The 14,722-nt window shown below is 58.4% G+C and overlaps 2 protein-coding genes across 2 annotated transcripts; one reads left to right on the forward strand and one right to left on the reverse strand.

Moving 5' to 3' along the window:
* Positions 1–1,140: 1,140 nt before the first annotated feature.
* Mpv17l2 (MPV17 mitochondrial inner membrane protein like 2) lies at positions 1,141–3,442 on the forward strand. Its single transcript, XM_048342576.1, has 5 exons — positions 1,141–1,355; positions 1,683–1,853; positions 2,396–2,472; positions 2,708–2,836; positions 2,982–3,442. Exons 1-5 carry the CDS (start codon positions 1,169–1,171, stop codon positions 3,036–3,038), a joined length of 621 nt encoding a protein of 206 aa, XP_048198533.1. The 5' UTR covers positions 1,141–1,168; the 3' UTR covers positions 3,039–3,442.
* Positions 3,443–3,645: 203 nt separating this feature from the next.
* Rab3a (RAB3A, member RAS oncogene family) lies at positions 3,646–8,010 on the reverse strand. Its single transcript, XM_048342575.1, has 5 exons — positions 7,908–8,010; positions 6,837–7,064; positions 5,534–5,652; positions 5,196–5,320; positions 3,646–4,355 (listed from the first exon to the last, which is right to left on the reverse strand). The coding sequence occupies exons 2-5, from the start codon at positions 7,062–7,064 to the stop codon at positions 4,165–4,167; spliced, it is 663 nt and encodes a 220-aa protein (XP_048198532.1). The 5' UTR covers positions 7,908–8,010; the 3' UTR covers positions 3,646–4,164.
* Positions 8,011–14,722: the final 6,712 nt, after the last annotated feature.

Consider the following 14,722-nt stretch of genomic DNA (forward strand, 5'->3'; position numbering starts at 1 on the left):
CTTGAGCCACAGCACCACTTCTGGCTTTTTTTTTTCTGTATATGTGGTGCTGGGGAATCAAGCCCAGGGCTTCATGTATGCTAGGCAAGTACTCTACCACTAAGCCACATTCCCAGCCCTTAACTATAGTTTTAAAAAGCACCATTAACTGACACTTAGTTACTAGGCCATAATCCTAGAGGCTGAGTAGGCAGAGGGCAGGAGGATCTCAGTTTGAATCCAGTACAGGCCAAAAAGATTAATAAATCCCATCTCAAGAAGTTAAAGGGGCTGGGAATATGGCATAGTGGCAAGAGAGCTCGCCTTGTATACATGAAGCCCTGGGTTCGATTCTCCAGCACCACATATATAGAAAACGGCCAGAAGTGGCGCTGTGGCTCAAGTGGCAGAGTGCTAGCCTTGAGCAAAAGGGAAGCCAGGGAGAGTGCTCAGGCACTGAGTCCAAGGCCCAGGACTGGCAAAAAAAAAAAAGTTAAAAAAAAAAAAAAAAGACAAAGCAGGGAGTTGTGACCGGTTCCTGGCATCCCAGCCAGGAGGGAAGCCTAGATAAGATTTGGTGGCTTAAAAAGACGTGTGGATAAAGCCACAGGAGTTGCCCTGCCAGCTCAAGGCCCGGAGTTCGAACCCAGGGCAGCCACGTTGGCATTGAGTGCTATCACTAGCCCACAGAGCTCGCACGTGGGGCTGCGGTCAGAGGCAAGGTCAATGTCCTGCCCCGCCCTCTCGGGAGAGCCCGCAGACCCGGATTTCCGCCAAGGCAGATGTGCACACAGGCTCACGCTTCCTCAACCAGCCCACGAGAATCTGCAATCTCGGAAGTCAACCAGACCAGAGACTGAGGGGCTTGGCTGGGATCGCACAGTTCCACGCAGTAGGCGGGGCGACTCGCTGGGACGCCGCTCTGCTATTGGCTGGTACTGCTGGGAGTGTAGCGGTGGCTCTATAGGCGACTGCAGAAGGAGGCGGGAACAAGGGCGAGACGTCAGCCGCGCAAGCTTGCCCCGCGAATCCAATGGGGGAGGCGTGGCCTATCCTGGACAATAGTGTTCCACAGTGTCCAGCAATTGGTCAATGCTGCTCTGGTGGCGGGTCTCGGCCGCGGCGGAGACTCCCAATTGGTCGGGGCGGGGCGGGGCGGGCCGTCCCTCGGGTTCCCGGGCGGGTGGCAATGGCGCGGCGCGGCTGGCGTTGGGTGCGCGAGCTGTGGCTCGCGGGGCGGCCCCTATTCCAGGGCCGCGCTCTGTTGTTCACCAACATGCTGGGATGTGGTGTGCTCATGGCGGCCGGCGACGGCGCTCGTCAGTCCTGGGAGATCCGCATCCGACCCGGGCAAAGGTTCGACCCGCGGCGCTCAGGTGAGGATGGGACACCGCCTCCCGATCAACCCGGTACCTTTGACCCTGGCCTTAGATTTGGGAGATCCTCGTGCGCACGGGACGCGGACGCGACTGCGTCCCTGGCAGGACGTTGGGTCCCGGTGCACAGCCTAGATCCTGCTCCCCAGACCCGGTCACCCCCGGGTCCCTGGGTCGCAGCCCCTCCCCGCAGCCCTTCCCCGCAGCCCGGGGACCAGCGTCCACGCCTGCCGGTCGCGCTGGAGCAGAAGGCACGGACCGGCTCCTTGGGGAGGGCGGGGGCGGGGGTGTGCCTGCCTGGCCAGCCCTCACCAAGTGCGTCCTCAGCTCGCATGTTTGCTGTGGGCTGCAGCATGGGCCCCTGCCTTCACTACTGGTACCTGTGGCTGGATCGCGTCCTCCCTGCCGCCGGCCTGCGAGGCCTCCCGAACGTCCTCAAGAAGGTCCTGGTGGACCAGCTGGTAGCATCTCCCGTGCTGGGCGTCTGGTACTTTCTGGGTAAGCAGCGCCTTGACCTGGAGCTTTGTCTCTGGTGGGTGGGAGGCTCAGAGACAGCTTTGTGTTAAGGATGCTGAGGGGTGTTTTTTGATGAGCTTTCTGTGCTGGTGGGCCTGGAGTGAGCAGGTGGCCCGTGGGTGGTACCCCGACATGCCCTGGGCAGCAGGGGGGGGCCTGTCTGGGGGACACTGAACGGAGACTGAGGGAGGGGAGGCTCCTGTGAAGGCCCTGAGGCCTGGGAAAGAGGCTGAGGTGGAGATTGACAGCATCACCCAGCCCTGTTTTGGCAGAGTTGTTCATTCTCACCGTCTAGGTTTCCTCCAGTAAAGGAGAAGTAATAAAAACGTTTACACCTCAGGGTGTGCCTTCTGACCTGGAGCGCGTTTGAACTTATTTATAACTGACTTGCAGCAACTTCTCCTCTGACCACTCTATTCCTCCCCTCGCCTGGGACCTATGTCCCTGGGAGGTCCAACCTCTCCTACACCGTTCATTCCTGTGTTTCCAGGCCTCAGACTCTTATTTCTTGGCTTCCTTCCCAGGCATTGGCTGCCTGGAGGGCCAGACTCTGGAGGAGAGCTACCTAGAGTTGAGGAATAAGTTCTGGGAATTCTACAAGGTAGGAGTCCTGCCCAAGCACCGCCCTCAAAGTCAGGTGACAAGGCCCCGCCCACTGCAGCCCTCACCACTTCCCTCTGCTGTGCTCACAGGTGCTCCACCCCTTTCAGGCCCACTCTCCTCCCACCAGCAGAGCCCCGCCCCTCAGAGCTGCTAGCCACGCCCCCGTGGCTGCCCCACCCCACACACAGTGGCCCTGTCCCTCACCCTCTGTCCCCCTCTGCCCGGCTCCACAGGCCGACTGGTGCATGTGGCCTGCTGCGCAGTTGGTGAACTTCCTCTTCGTGCCACCCCAGTTCCGGGTCACCTACATCAACTGCCTGACTCTGGGCTGGGACGCGTACCTGTCCTACCTGAAGTACCGGGTGAGTGTTGAGCGCACAGGGCCTCCCCAGCGGAGGTGGGGCGCCCTTCCCAGCAGAGGGTCTAGCCTGATCACCATCTGGGTAGGGCCTGGCAGGGATCACAGGGCAGTTGCGGCGCCCCTGACCAGCCCTCCTGTGCGCCTAGATCCCCGGCCCCCTGACACCCCCTGGCTGCATGGCCCTGGATTCGCGCACAGACTGAGCTGCCAGCCCCAGAGCAGACGCCAGGCTGGGCATGGTGGACCCGAGAGGAGCCCCCCACCAAGCCAGGCCCCACCGTGACTCCCACACCTAAACTGAATTGTTTTCCCACGTGGAATCCAGCGACCAACATGTCAATCTTTTTGCATGGTGTCCGGTGAGCTATGACCCCTGAGATGTACATTGCTGGCCCAGCTCCCCATGCAGCCAGCTGGCCCAAACGGGCTGTATTGCCACTCTGGCCAGCCCTGGACCTTACTTGAACCCGGGGACCAAGGCAAGGACATGTGTCCCATCACAGAAGCCAGCCTGGTGCACCCTGAAGCTTTGGAGGAGGCCAGGCAGCCTCAAGGCCTCCCACTGCTGCAGACTGTGGGGCTGCCATTAAATTCTCTGTGATTCTAAATCCTGTGTGGGGAAAGGGATTGTGGACGCAGCCACTAGCAGGACAGGGCTGGATCCTCAAGAGCAACAGTGGGCAGAGCCATGCCAGGTGGAGCCCCTGTGGCCTTGGCCACTGCAGGTGGGGACAATGGTGATTGCTGGCTGGGTGGGGCTGCAGTGGGTGAGGCCACATCAGTGGGTGGGGTGAGCACACACTGGAGCTGTGTGGTCCATTCGCTTTAATAGGTTTTCAGTAGTGTCATGACATCTTTAGGGGAGTTGGGGGGCACGTTTGACACTCGCGACACCAGAACAGTTTAGGGGGCCCCAAAGTGGCGGATACACCCCCCCTCAGTACCCCACCCACCAGAAAGAGGAAACTTTGTAGGAGAACACCACAGCAGGTGGTCCACATGGAGGCCTCCGCGCAACGGCCTCAGTACCCCAAATCAGAGCCTGGAGGCTGACAGACCTGGCCACCTACCTATCGCCCTCAGCCTGCTCTGGGGTATCATCTAGCCCCTTCTTCACAACCAGTGACTGTGGTGGGGGTTCAAAAGGTGAGCGGTGACCACGACACGCCATGGCAGCAGGGGTTGTATGTACAGAGGGTGGGGGGACGGGAGCCCTACTCCTGGGGGAGACACCTTCAATAAATAAATAAATAACTACAATAATAAATAAGGTGGGTGAGGGTGGGGAGGGGCTCCATCCCCTGGAGGTGGGGCCCGGCAGGCAGGGCCTCAGCAGGCGCAGTCCTGGTGCGGTGGCGCCTGCTGGTCGGTGAGCTGTGGGCCCTGCTTGGTGCCAGTGACTGCAGGGTCAGCAGTGTCCAGGGACTCGGACATCTTCTCGCAGATGACGTCCACCAGGCGCTCAAAGGTCTGCTTCACGTTGATGTTGTCTTTTGCACTTGCCTCAAAGAACTCGAAACCTGTTGGGCAGGAAGGGAGGAATGACATCAGTGTCCCTCGGCACCCCCTCCCCAACCAACCCTGCCCAGGTCAAGGCTCTGACAAGTCCTGCAGAAAAAAATACATCTGGCTGGGTCAGTGTTTCCCATACAGACCCTAAAACCATCTAGGTTGACAAGGCTCCTGTGTCACCATGCAGCCTAGACGCTGGAACAACTGTTCATCCCTGCTCCCACCCCAGACACGGCTCTCCTCTGCACACGGGAGCCCTGGCATCTCAGTGCCTGGTAGAGATGCTCACATTGCAGATACTGGAGCTTTCTCATTTCTGATCTTTGTCCAAGTAGGTTTTTGTGTGTGTGTGTGTGTGTGTGTGTGTGTGTGTGTGTGTGCCAGTCCTAGAGCTTGAACTCAGGGCCTGGGCATGATCACTGAGCTTCTTTTGCTCAAGGCTAACACTCTACCACTTGAGCCACAGTGCCACTTCTGGCTTTTTCTGTTTATGTGGTACTGAGGAATCGAACACAGAGCTTCATGCATGCTAGACAAACAGTCTACCACTAAGCCACCTTCCCAACTCCAAAGCAGTTTTCTCTGTACAGAAGCCCCAAAAGTGGGGTGGTGGGTTTTCTGTTTGGAGAACTACACATCCATTAAGACCCATCTCAGATGGCTTTAGAGTAGAGTCCAGTTTGCAAAAGGTGTACTGCCTGTCTCTGAATTGGTGCCATCCATGAGACCTTGGGTATGTCAGAGTCCTCCAGCCTGGGATTTCCCTCCACCCCTCCTGGCCCCCAGGTGCACCAGGCCTGGTATTTCCCTTACACCCCTGTGGGGTGCCAGTTGCCCCAGGCACTCACCAAGGTGGTCAGCCAGCTGGCGGCCACGTTCCGAGGACACCACCCTCTCCTCCTCCATGTCACACTTGTTCCCCACCAGCAGCACCTGGGCGTTGTCCCAGGAGTAAGTCTTGATCTGAGTTGACCTGGGGGACCAGCAACCAGGGGGGCGGGGGGGTGTTCAGGGCTGGATCTCCAGCTTTGGGAATCTTAATGTGCCGCTCCTCCTGCCTCTACTTCCTTCACAAGTCAGCACCTGGCTGGACATGCCGCTTGACAGCCTGCAGAGCCCAGCCCCCATGGGGGACTTCTACCCTGGCCAGTCCTACCCAGCCCCCACCGGGGATGGTGGCTCTCACCAGTCCTGCACAGCATTGAAGGACTCCTCATTGGTGATGTCGTACATGAGGATGAAGCCCATGGCACCACGGTAGTAGGCGGTGGTGATGGTGCGGTATCGCTCCTGCCCTGCTGTGTCCTGGGTGGGGGGAGGAGAGACAGCCCTCAGAGTGGAGCCAGGTTCCACAGTTGTGCTGTGTATGAGGTGGGGTGGGACAGGTGGCAAGCAGCACTCCCGGAACCCCCTGTCCCCATCAGAGCCACGCTGATTGATGGAATGTCACCTAAGTGTGGCCTGTGGGGGTGACAAGGCCCCAGAGAGAAATATATGGGACAGGGGTAGAGAGAGCAAGGTGAGTCAGCGCCAGTAATCCCAGCATTCGGGAAGCTGAGGCAGGAAGGCAATGAGTTCAAGACCAGCCTGGGCAACATAACTAACTCATTATTATCTTTAAAAAAATAAAATGCTGGGCTGGGAATATGGCCTAGTGGCAAGAGTGCTTGCCTTGTATACATGAGGCCCTGGGTTCGATTCCTCAGCACCACATATACAGAAAATGGCCAGAAGTGGCGCTGTGGCTCAAGTGGCAGAGTGCTAGCCTTGAGCAAAAAAGAAGCCAGGGACAGTGCTCAGGCCCTGAGTTCACGGCCTAGGACTGGCCAAAAAATAAAATAAAATAAAATGCTGGGTGCTTGTGGCTCACGCCTGTAATCCTTGCTACTCAAGAGGCTGAGATCTGAGGACTTCAGTTCAAAGCCAGCCCAGGCAGAAAAATAAGGAGACTCTTACTCCAATGAACCATCAGAAAACCAGAAGTGGCACTGTGGCTCAAAGTGGTAGAGTGCCAGCCTTGAGCTGAAGAGCTCAGAGACAGCACCCAGGCCCTGAGTTCTAGCTCCAAAACAGAAACAACAACAACAAAAATCCACCTGAGCCCACCGCTGGAGTTTGGCTCATGGTAGAGGTCCTGAGCCCAAATTTCAGTCCTGCCAGAAGAGAGAAAGAAAACAACTTAAGTTGAAGGGAGAAAGGGGCAACAAGGTTTTGAGCCTGAGTTGAGCTCAGGGCCTGTGATGGATGGGTAGGAGGCTGGCTAAGCCTGGCCCCACAGACAGGGAAGGAGGCTGAGGCAGAGCCCGAGCTCTTCTCATGTTGTCAGCAGGCCCGGAGGCCCTCTGGGCACAGAGAGGAGACCCTAGCAAGGAAACTGTCCCAGGGTGGCAGCCCCCAGGCCTGGGGAACTAGAGCCCCAGGATTTCAAAGGCACCAGTAGGATGCGGTGCCAGGAACCCTGAGCCCGGCTGGGCACCCGCGGGACGCACCCAGATCTGCAGCTTGATCCTCTTGTCGTTGCGGTAGATGGTCTTCACCTTGAAGTCGATGCCCACGGTGCTCACGAAGGCAGGAGTGAAGGAGTCATCTGCGTAGCGGAACAGAAAGGACGTCTTGCCCACGCTGCTGTTTCCGATGATGAGGATCTTGAACATGTAGTCAAAGTTCTGGTCCGCAGACTCCTTCTGGCCATAGCGCGCATCAGTGGCCGAGGCCATCTGGGGTGGGGTGGGGCACTGTGAGAGACAGGAAGGTCTGGTCCCCCCACCCGGCTGGCTGAGCACAGAGCCCGGTGGAGCTGGGCTGTCCCCGTCCCCTCACGTGACTCTGTGACCCAGCCAAAATGTCCGAATGCGGGATTGGGCACACCAGAGCCTTTGCTGTGTGAGGGGCAGACAGTGCCCCATTTGCGCTAATGTTTCTCCACTTTATCCTGTCCTGTGAAAATAAGGTTTTGCTGAAGCTATGTGCACTCACATTGTGTTTGCATATGCATCTTCTCTGCATATATCTGCATGTATGTTGCACATGCATTATATTTGCTCGCATATTATAGGATATAATATGTATATATATTTACATATATAGGATATATGTATATATAGTTACATGCATGCACGCGCGTCCCCACGCCTGGGTCCGGTGTGCACGTCTGCCTGCCGCCGGGCACGCGCGCCCCTAGGTCTAGATCCTCTGGCGACCCTGCAGTGTCGGCGTGGCCCAGCGGCGGGGCGGGCGCGCGCACGCGTGTGCACACCAGGAGCGTGCGCGCACACGCAAGCAGGAGCCCCGCACGCGCCGCTTCCCGCAAGGCACGGGCTCCCCTCCCCCTCCGACGCAGAGCGCAGCCCGGGGTGCGGAGATCCAGTGAGCAGCACGCAGGCGGGGGGCGACCCGGGCCCGGCCCTTCGTACCCCACCACTGCCTGGCTCATCGCCCCCGGCCGCCCCCGCGGCCCCCGCGGCCCTGGCCCGCCGGTCCCCGCCCCCTCCAGCCTGTCAGTCAAATGAAGGTTATGCAGGTGCCCGGAGCCCGAGCACCCCGCGTCGCCCGGAGCTCACCTTGCCCTGCTTGGATGCGGCGGTGGTGCGGGACGGCGGCGATTCGAGAACCCCGATAAGCGGTCGCGGGGCTGCGCGGCGGCGGCGGCGGCGGCTTGGGCCCCTGCAGTCCGCGGTGACGTCCTGCAAAGAGTGGGGCGGGGGCTCTCATGCAAATACAGATGTGACGCCATCAGGGGCGTGGCCTCGCCGAGATGGACCAGTGACGCTCTCTCCTGCAGCGGGGGCAGGGCTTAAACGTAGATTAACTCACGGATGGGGCGGGGCCAGACGGTCCCAGCCAGTAGCGGTGGAGGATGCTTCAGCTCCCGCTCCGCCTCTCGTCTGCTCAGGGAGGCGGAGTTGCCTGTCACCTGTTCATTGGCTTCTGCGGTCGAGCGGCGGACCACTCAGCCAATCAGAGGCCGTCAGCGCCTGCTCCAGTCCAATGATGGTTTTCAGGAGTGTGAGAGGCGGGGAGGCCGAGGCCCTGGCTAAGCACAGCTTTGCAGGGGGGCCCGGGGCTGGGGCCCGCTCCGGTGCACCCCCGCCCAGGATGCCCTGGCACCCCCGGGTACCCCCAGTTTCACCGAAGAGAAACTGTGGTCCTAGGGATGCTTTATGTTCGCCCCCCCAACACACACCCTAAGTTGTGGTGATAAAAAAAAAATGAATAAACAGGAGGGGGGTCCAGAAGGACCCCTGACCAATTAGCAACGAGTAAAGCCCCACCGAGGGGTGTGGCTTGAAGAGGCCCCACCCCCTGCTTCTCAAGTTAGAAGAACTAGTTACTGGGAGCCCTTCTCCCTAGGTTTCCATCCCAGAACAAGGGTCCGATGGCGCTAAGGCGCCTCCCTTCCCTGCGCCCATCACCAGGAAGCACAAAGTTGGGGTGCAGAAGCGACTGCTTAGTGAAAGAAACTAAGATGGAAATGAGAGATGGGAGGGGTAGCGAGCCTGCCATCACGGGGGATCGGGGATGTCCATCCCAGTGACCAAGACGCAAAACAAGGCCTGGCGAGCCCGGGACTGCGTATTCCTCCAGATCCTGCGGGGAGACATCGGCATTGGGGCGGAGGGGTGGGGACGGAGACTGAGCCGGGGACCCCAGCCCACCTTTCAGGTGCCCCGGCCTGACCAGAGGCCAACAGAAGATGCGTGCGTGGTCCCATGGTCTCACCGGAGGCGGTGCTGCTCTTGAAAACCTCACCAGCTGTGGAGACGCCTGACACCCAGAATAACTCCCAGCGCCCTGCACCCCGGCGCCCCGCAGGGCTGGGGCCACCCCTTTCTCCCCGCATGGGAAAGTTTGGGTGTTGGCTGAGGCCTTTCTCCCTGACTCAGCTAGACACCCAGAAACCCACTGCAGAGAATTACAGGAAATCAGAGAACTAGAAAAAATAAGCCTCCCTCTGGCTATGGGCCCCCATAGAGCAAGTCCAGCTTCTGCAGGACCAGGTGGGAAGACCAGAGTGGTGAAGTCAGCATTGTCAAATGTGCCAACTTCTTATTCAAAAATGAAAATAATAGGCCCAGTGGTATAGGCAGCACCTGTGATTCCAGAACAAGAAGGCTGAGGCTGGAGGATTGGGATTCAAGGTTGGCCTGGGCTACTTAGCAAGATCCTTTCTTAAAATAAAATTTGCAGAAGTGCTGGTATTGGAGTTCCGGGTACAGTGTGTGTGGAGCGCACACCAGGCGCTATCTTCATCCCCACACAGAGAATAAAAGTGGAGTCCAAAGCCTTGGTGAAAATAGCACAGACTCTGAGTTGGGCCTGTTATCCTAGGTACTCAGGAGGCTGAAATCTGGGGGTCGCAGTTCAAAGCCAGCCTGGGCTAGAAAGTCCATGAGATTCTGATTTCTAATTAGCCAGAGAAAAGCCAGAAGTGGAGGCTGTGGCTCAAGTGGTAGAACACCAGCCTCCAGTCAAAAACCTGAGACAGTGCCTAGAGCCTGAGTTCAAGATCTAGGTCTGGTGCATGTGTGGGCACATACACACAGACACAGACACAGACACACACACACACACACACACACACACACACACATCACCTTTTCAGTCTGTAAGGGAACAAAGCCCTCAAGGTAGATATCTGGAAACCTCAAATAGTTTCTCATGTTAAATGCAATCGACTTCTGTGAGGACGAAGACAGCCACTCCTCCCCACACACAGGCAGTGGGTGGGGGGGAACCCTGAGGCTCCCAGGGCTGGTGTTGGGAGCCTTGGACCCCACATTTAAGCACTGTGCCCTTCTCCATCCCCCACTGGCCAGTCGGGGTGCCGGCACTCCCCCCTTGGCCACTAGGAGGCGCAGATACTCCTTGAGCAGGCACCAGCTCTCCATGCCTCTGTTTCCCATCCATGAACAAGGCAGAAACTATGTTTTTCCACTGGTGGGGATGTACCCAGGGCTGTGAGCAGGCTCTGCAAGTGCTCGGCATTGAGTTGCACCCCAGTTCCTTCCCACACCCACTTATTATAACGTCCGGATACGCCGGCCTGGCCTAATCTGGGTTCCTACAAGCTCCTGCCCCAGTCTTCCAGGAGCTGCTTGGCGAGCGTCCTGCCCCACCCCCAGCGGGATCACTGACTTTGAGAAAAGATGCTCTTAAGGCAAGAGGAGTTTATTGAGTCCCAGAGCTGTGTTCAAGGCCCCACACATCAAAGGCAGCCCAGATGTCCATGTAGCTAAAGCCCAGCCATGCTCCAGGGGCAGGCAGGCCACAGTGAGGAAATTAAGTCCCGGGAAGTGGTGGGAGGCACCATGTGACTGGTTTTACCCAAAGACGGGGTGGTGACATGGGGCTGATGGGAGACATACAGGCAACCTGGGCCCTCGGAGGCCCTTCGCACAGCCCCATCCCAGAGCCTGCCCTGCTCTGTGGCCCTTGAACACAGTTGGCCGAGCCTGGGGTCACCACAGACCCCAGTGGGTGCCTCCAACTTAGACTCAAGACTGTGATAAGCCCACTCCACATCTACTCTGCTTGCAGCTGACAGGTTGTTGGGGGGTGGGGTGGGGAGGCTGTGATGTAGCTGGCTGGAGAGCCCCTCTCAGTGATCCTGCAGGGTGTCCAGCAGGTCCTGGGCACCTGGAGGGAGAGGTCAGCCCAGGTCTCCCACAGCAGGTGGGCACGGTAGCCCATGAAGCCCAGCTGGGGGTGACACAGAGGGGGAAAGGTCATAGAGGACCCCAGAACAGCCTAGCATCCAGTCCTATGGCCACATAGTACCCAACTCATATTCATCCTGCAAAGCTCTCTCCAAATGCCCCCCCCCAAGCCATTGCTCCCCACAGTGGTAGGACAGCCTAGCCAAGGTAAGGGTCAAGCTGGGGCTGGTGTGTTGGCTTGGCTTCTCTTCTCCCTGTGTGACCCCACTGGCATGGCCTGGTTCCCTGGGACCTGGGACTTCACGCAGGCCATATGATTGCTGCATATGGGCCAGAAGCCCAGGTCCGTGGCACACTCCTGGTCCCCCTGCCAGGAGAACTTGGCCATCATGTGGTCAGTCCACGGGCAGAATAGAGGCAGCAGGTTGGCGGGGTTTCTGAGGTCAGCACAGTGCCCAAGATTCTGCAAAACCTAGGGGAACAAAGGAGGCTCAGGGCGTGCCAGCCAGGCCCAACTCCCCTAACAGGTGGGGAAACTGAGGCCCAGAGGAGGTCAAAGTGTGCAGTTTTCAAGATCCTTCCACAGCAGATGAAGCAGGAAGGCAGTGACTAAGCCGCAGCCAGGCACAGGCCCAGCCATGCACTCCAGAGCAGAGGACTGAAGGGCTGGGAGCTGGGCAGGGTCTGGCGCTGCCCCCACACCTGGGCATGAGCTCAGCCCTGGTGGCCCTGTGCATCCCACAGGCCACTCTGAGAATGTGGAGGTGTCCAAACCTCTCCCTAAGCCAGCCCAGTGCCCCCAGCAGTGGGGAGGCTGAGGCTTGGTGAGTGTCCCAAGTTCCAGGCCAGCCTGAGTGGCATAGAGGACCAAGTCTCAAAACTACAGAAACAAGGGCTGGGAATATGGCCTAATGGCAAGGGTGCTTGCCTTGCATACATGAAGCCCTGAGTTCGATTCCCCAGCACCACATATATAGAAAACAGCCAGAAGTGGCACTGTGGCTCAAGTGGCAGAGTGCTAGCCTTGAGCAAAAAGAAGCCAGGGACAGTGCTCAGGCCCTGAGTCCAAGCCCAGGACTGGCAAAACACACACACACACACACACACACACACACACACACACACACTACAGAAACAAGAAAATCAAAACAAGCAAGACCAGCTCAGTCCTGAGCAGGTGCTCAGTTGCTGTTCTTTGGCCAAATGTTTCGAGATTACCCCCCACCCCGCTCCCCAGCTCAGGCTAGGACCAAGCCCCGAAGATCGCTGGATAGCATCTGCTGCATGCTCAACTGAATCAATGATCTGCCTGGAAAATTCCTACTTAAACTTTAAGTTCAATGGCCCCTTGAATGTGTTTGCTGGAGGAATGAGTGTCCTCCAACCAGTCGCTGGCCTTAGATGAAAGTTCAAAGTCATTATCTGAGCAGTAAAGACTGGCAAGGTGACTTTGAGGGACAGGGGTCTACAGGCCCCAGCCCAGGCCGGGCACCCTCCCTGCTTGGGAACCCACTTTCCAGGTCGGAGCTGAATTAAGGCAGAACAGAGAAGGCAGTGGCAAGATCGCAAGCATTCAGGTGCAGGCACCTGGAGGTGGGGGCACCCCTGTTTGTCCTGCTGACCTACCGAGGCACCCCGCACCCTGCCACCTCAGATTCACGCGTCACCCTGGGGTCTCCACCCCAGGCCTGAGTTCGCCGCTCCCGAGAGGGACCAAGCAGCCACAGGTGGCTTGCTGTACCTCAGCCACACTTTTTGCTTTTTGCCAGTGCTGGGCCTTGAACTCATCCCTGTCCTCTTTTTGCTCAAGGCTAGCACTGTACCTCACTTGAGCCACAGCGCCACTTCTGGCCTTTTTTCTATATATGGTGCTGAGGAATCGAACCCAGGACTTCATGTATAGGAGGCAAGCACTTTACCTCTAGGCCATATCCCAGCCCTCAGCCACGCTTTTCATTACTTGGAGTCTGCAGCCACACTGCATAGATGCACAGAGCCAGGTCTCGGTAGCCAGGCCCGGGTGGCTCATGCCTGTCATCCAGTGACTCAGGAGCTGACACCCAGAGGGCCCTAGTTCAAGGCCAGCTGGGGCAGAAAGTCTTCAGTCCGTGGACTGAAAATGGCTTTTGGCCTCCAAAGCCCCTACCCTTCATCTGGACCACTGCATAGTTCGACCCAGCCCTTCGACATGGGGTCCCACCCACAGCCCCGCTGAAGCTCCAAGCCCCGCCCACACTCTTGGCCCGATCCTATTTGTTCACCTGGCCCCGCCCCAACGTGCTAGGCGCCGCCCATGCCCAATGATCTCCATCTACGTGACCCCGCCCATGCCAGCAACTCCGCCCACCTCAGGCCCCATCCACGCAGTTTGGACAAGCACCCCCCCAAGTCTACGACCCACCCAGGACAATGACCACCCCCCCACACTCCCATCCTGCCCATCCATTTTGCCTCCCCCGTTATAGGCCCCGCCCTCTTCTCAGGCCACGCCCCCGGAGATCCCCACCCCATCTCTCCTGAAAGGAAAGAGACGTCACGAGGGGGGGCGGGCCGGTAACCCTTTGCTGTCCAGCGTGCCTGTGCAGAACACGAGGGGGCTGCGGATGGGTTGGTCTATATTATCGGGGCACAGTGACTACACCCCCAGAGCTCCTGGCCAGCGCGGCGAGGCTCTGAGGCCATCCTAGACCCCAGCCAGCCAGAAAACAGCGGGTGTGGACGGGCATGGGGCCTCCAGGGTGTTTCTCTAGGGGGCTGGGAGGAAAGCCACGGCCTCTTGCCTGCCCTTCGCTGGGGCTGTTAATAGGGGTGCCTTCTCTGAGCCAGGAAGAGGCACATGTTTGGGGGTGACGAGGAGGGTGGGGAAACGCGGCCATTCCACTCAGTGTCAAAACTGAGCCACGTGGGGCTCAGGGTTCAATTCCCCAGCACCACATATACAGAAAGCAGCCAGAAGTGGTGCTGTGGCTCAAGTGGCAGAGTGCTAGCCTTGAGCAAAAAGAAGCCAGGGACAGTGCTCAGGCCGAGTCCAAGCCACAGGACTGGCAAAAAAAAAAAAAAAAAAAAAAAAAAAAAAAAAAAAAACCTGAGCCACAGACCTTGAGGGTGGGGGAAGGGATTTGTCTCCATTTCCCCACCCGTGGCCTGTGTTGTTTCTGAGCCTGGACGAGCCCTGGCCTCATGAGGAGGCAAAGGCAGCCAGCAGCCAGGAAGGACAGACAGCACATGCACTACAGGCTTTATCTTGGTGGCCTAAGCATTTATCTCAGTGGGCTCCGTTCCTCCACAGGTGCTGAGCGCCATCCTGCTCTGGGTCCAGTGACACCCCGTCCAGCTCCTCATGGCCATCACCGCAAACCGATGACGGGCACTCAGCCACTGGCTTGCCCAGGCTCTGGGCGGCGCAGGCAGCCTCTTGTCCCCTGCTGCTGTCAGCCCTGAGCCTCAAACCCTCTGGGTCTCTCTGCAAAGCCCAGGCTGAGATGATGACAGGAGTGGCCAGTGTGCTGCCTGCAGATACAAAGCCTTCACTCATCTTTCTGCCCAGGCGGGGAGTGGGCCTGGCGACTAATTGGTGCTGGCTGTGGGCTGGGCTGTGGAAGGAGCCCCGCCCTCATGCTGGTCTCTGCCTCCCTCTGGTGGCCAGTCCCTGAACCGCAGTCATGAGGAATGGGCCACCAGGGCCCCAAGCCTCAGTATTCAAAACTCAGTAGGGCCTG

This window comes from Perognathus longimembris, chromosome 3 (assembly GCF_023159225.1).
Source record: "Perognathus longimembris pacificus isolate PPM17 chromosome 3, ASM2315922v1, whole genome shotgun sequence".
Taxonomy (NCBI): Eukaryota; Metazoa; Chordata; class Mammalia; order Rodentia; family Heteromyidae; genus Perognathus; species Perognathus longimembris.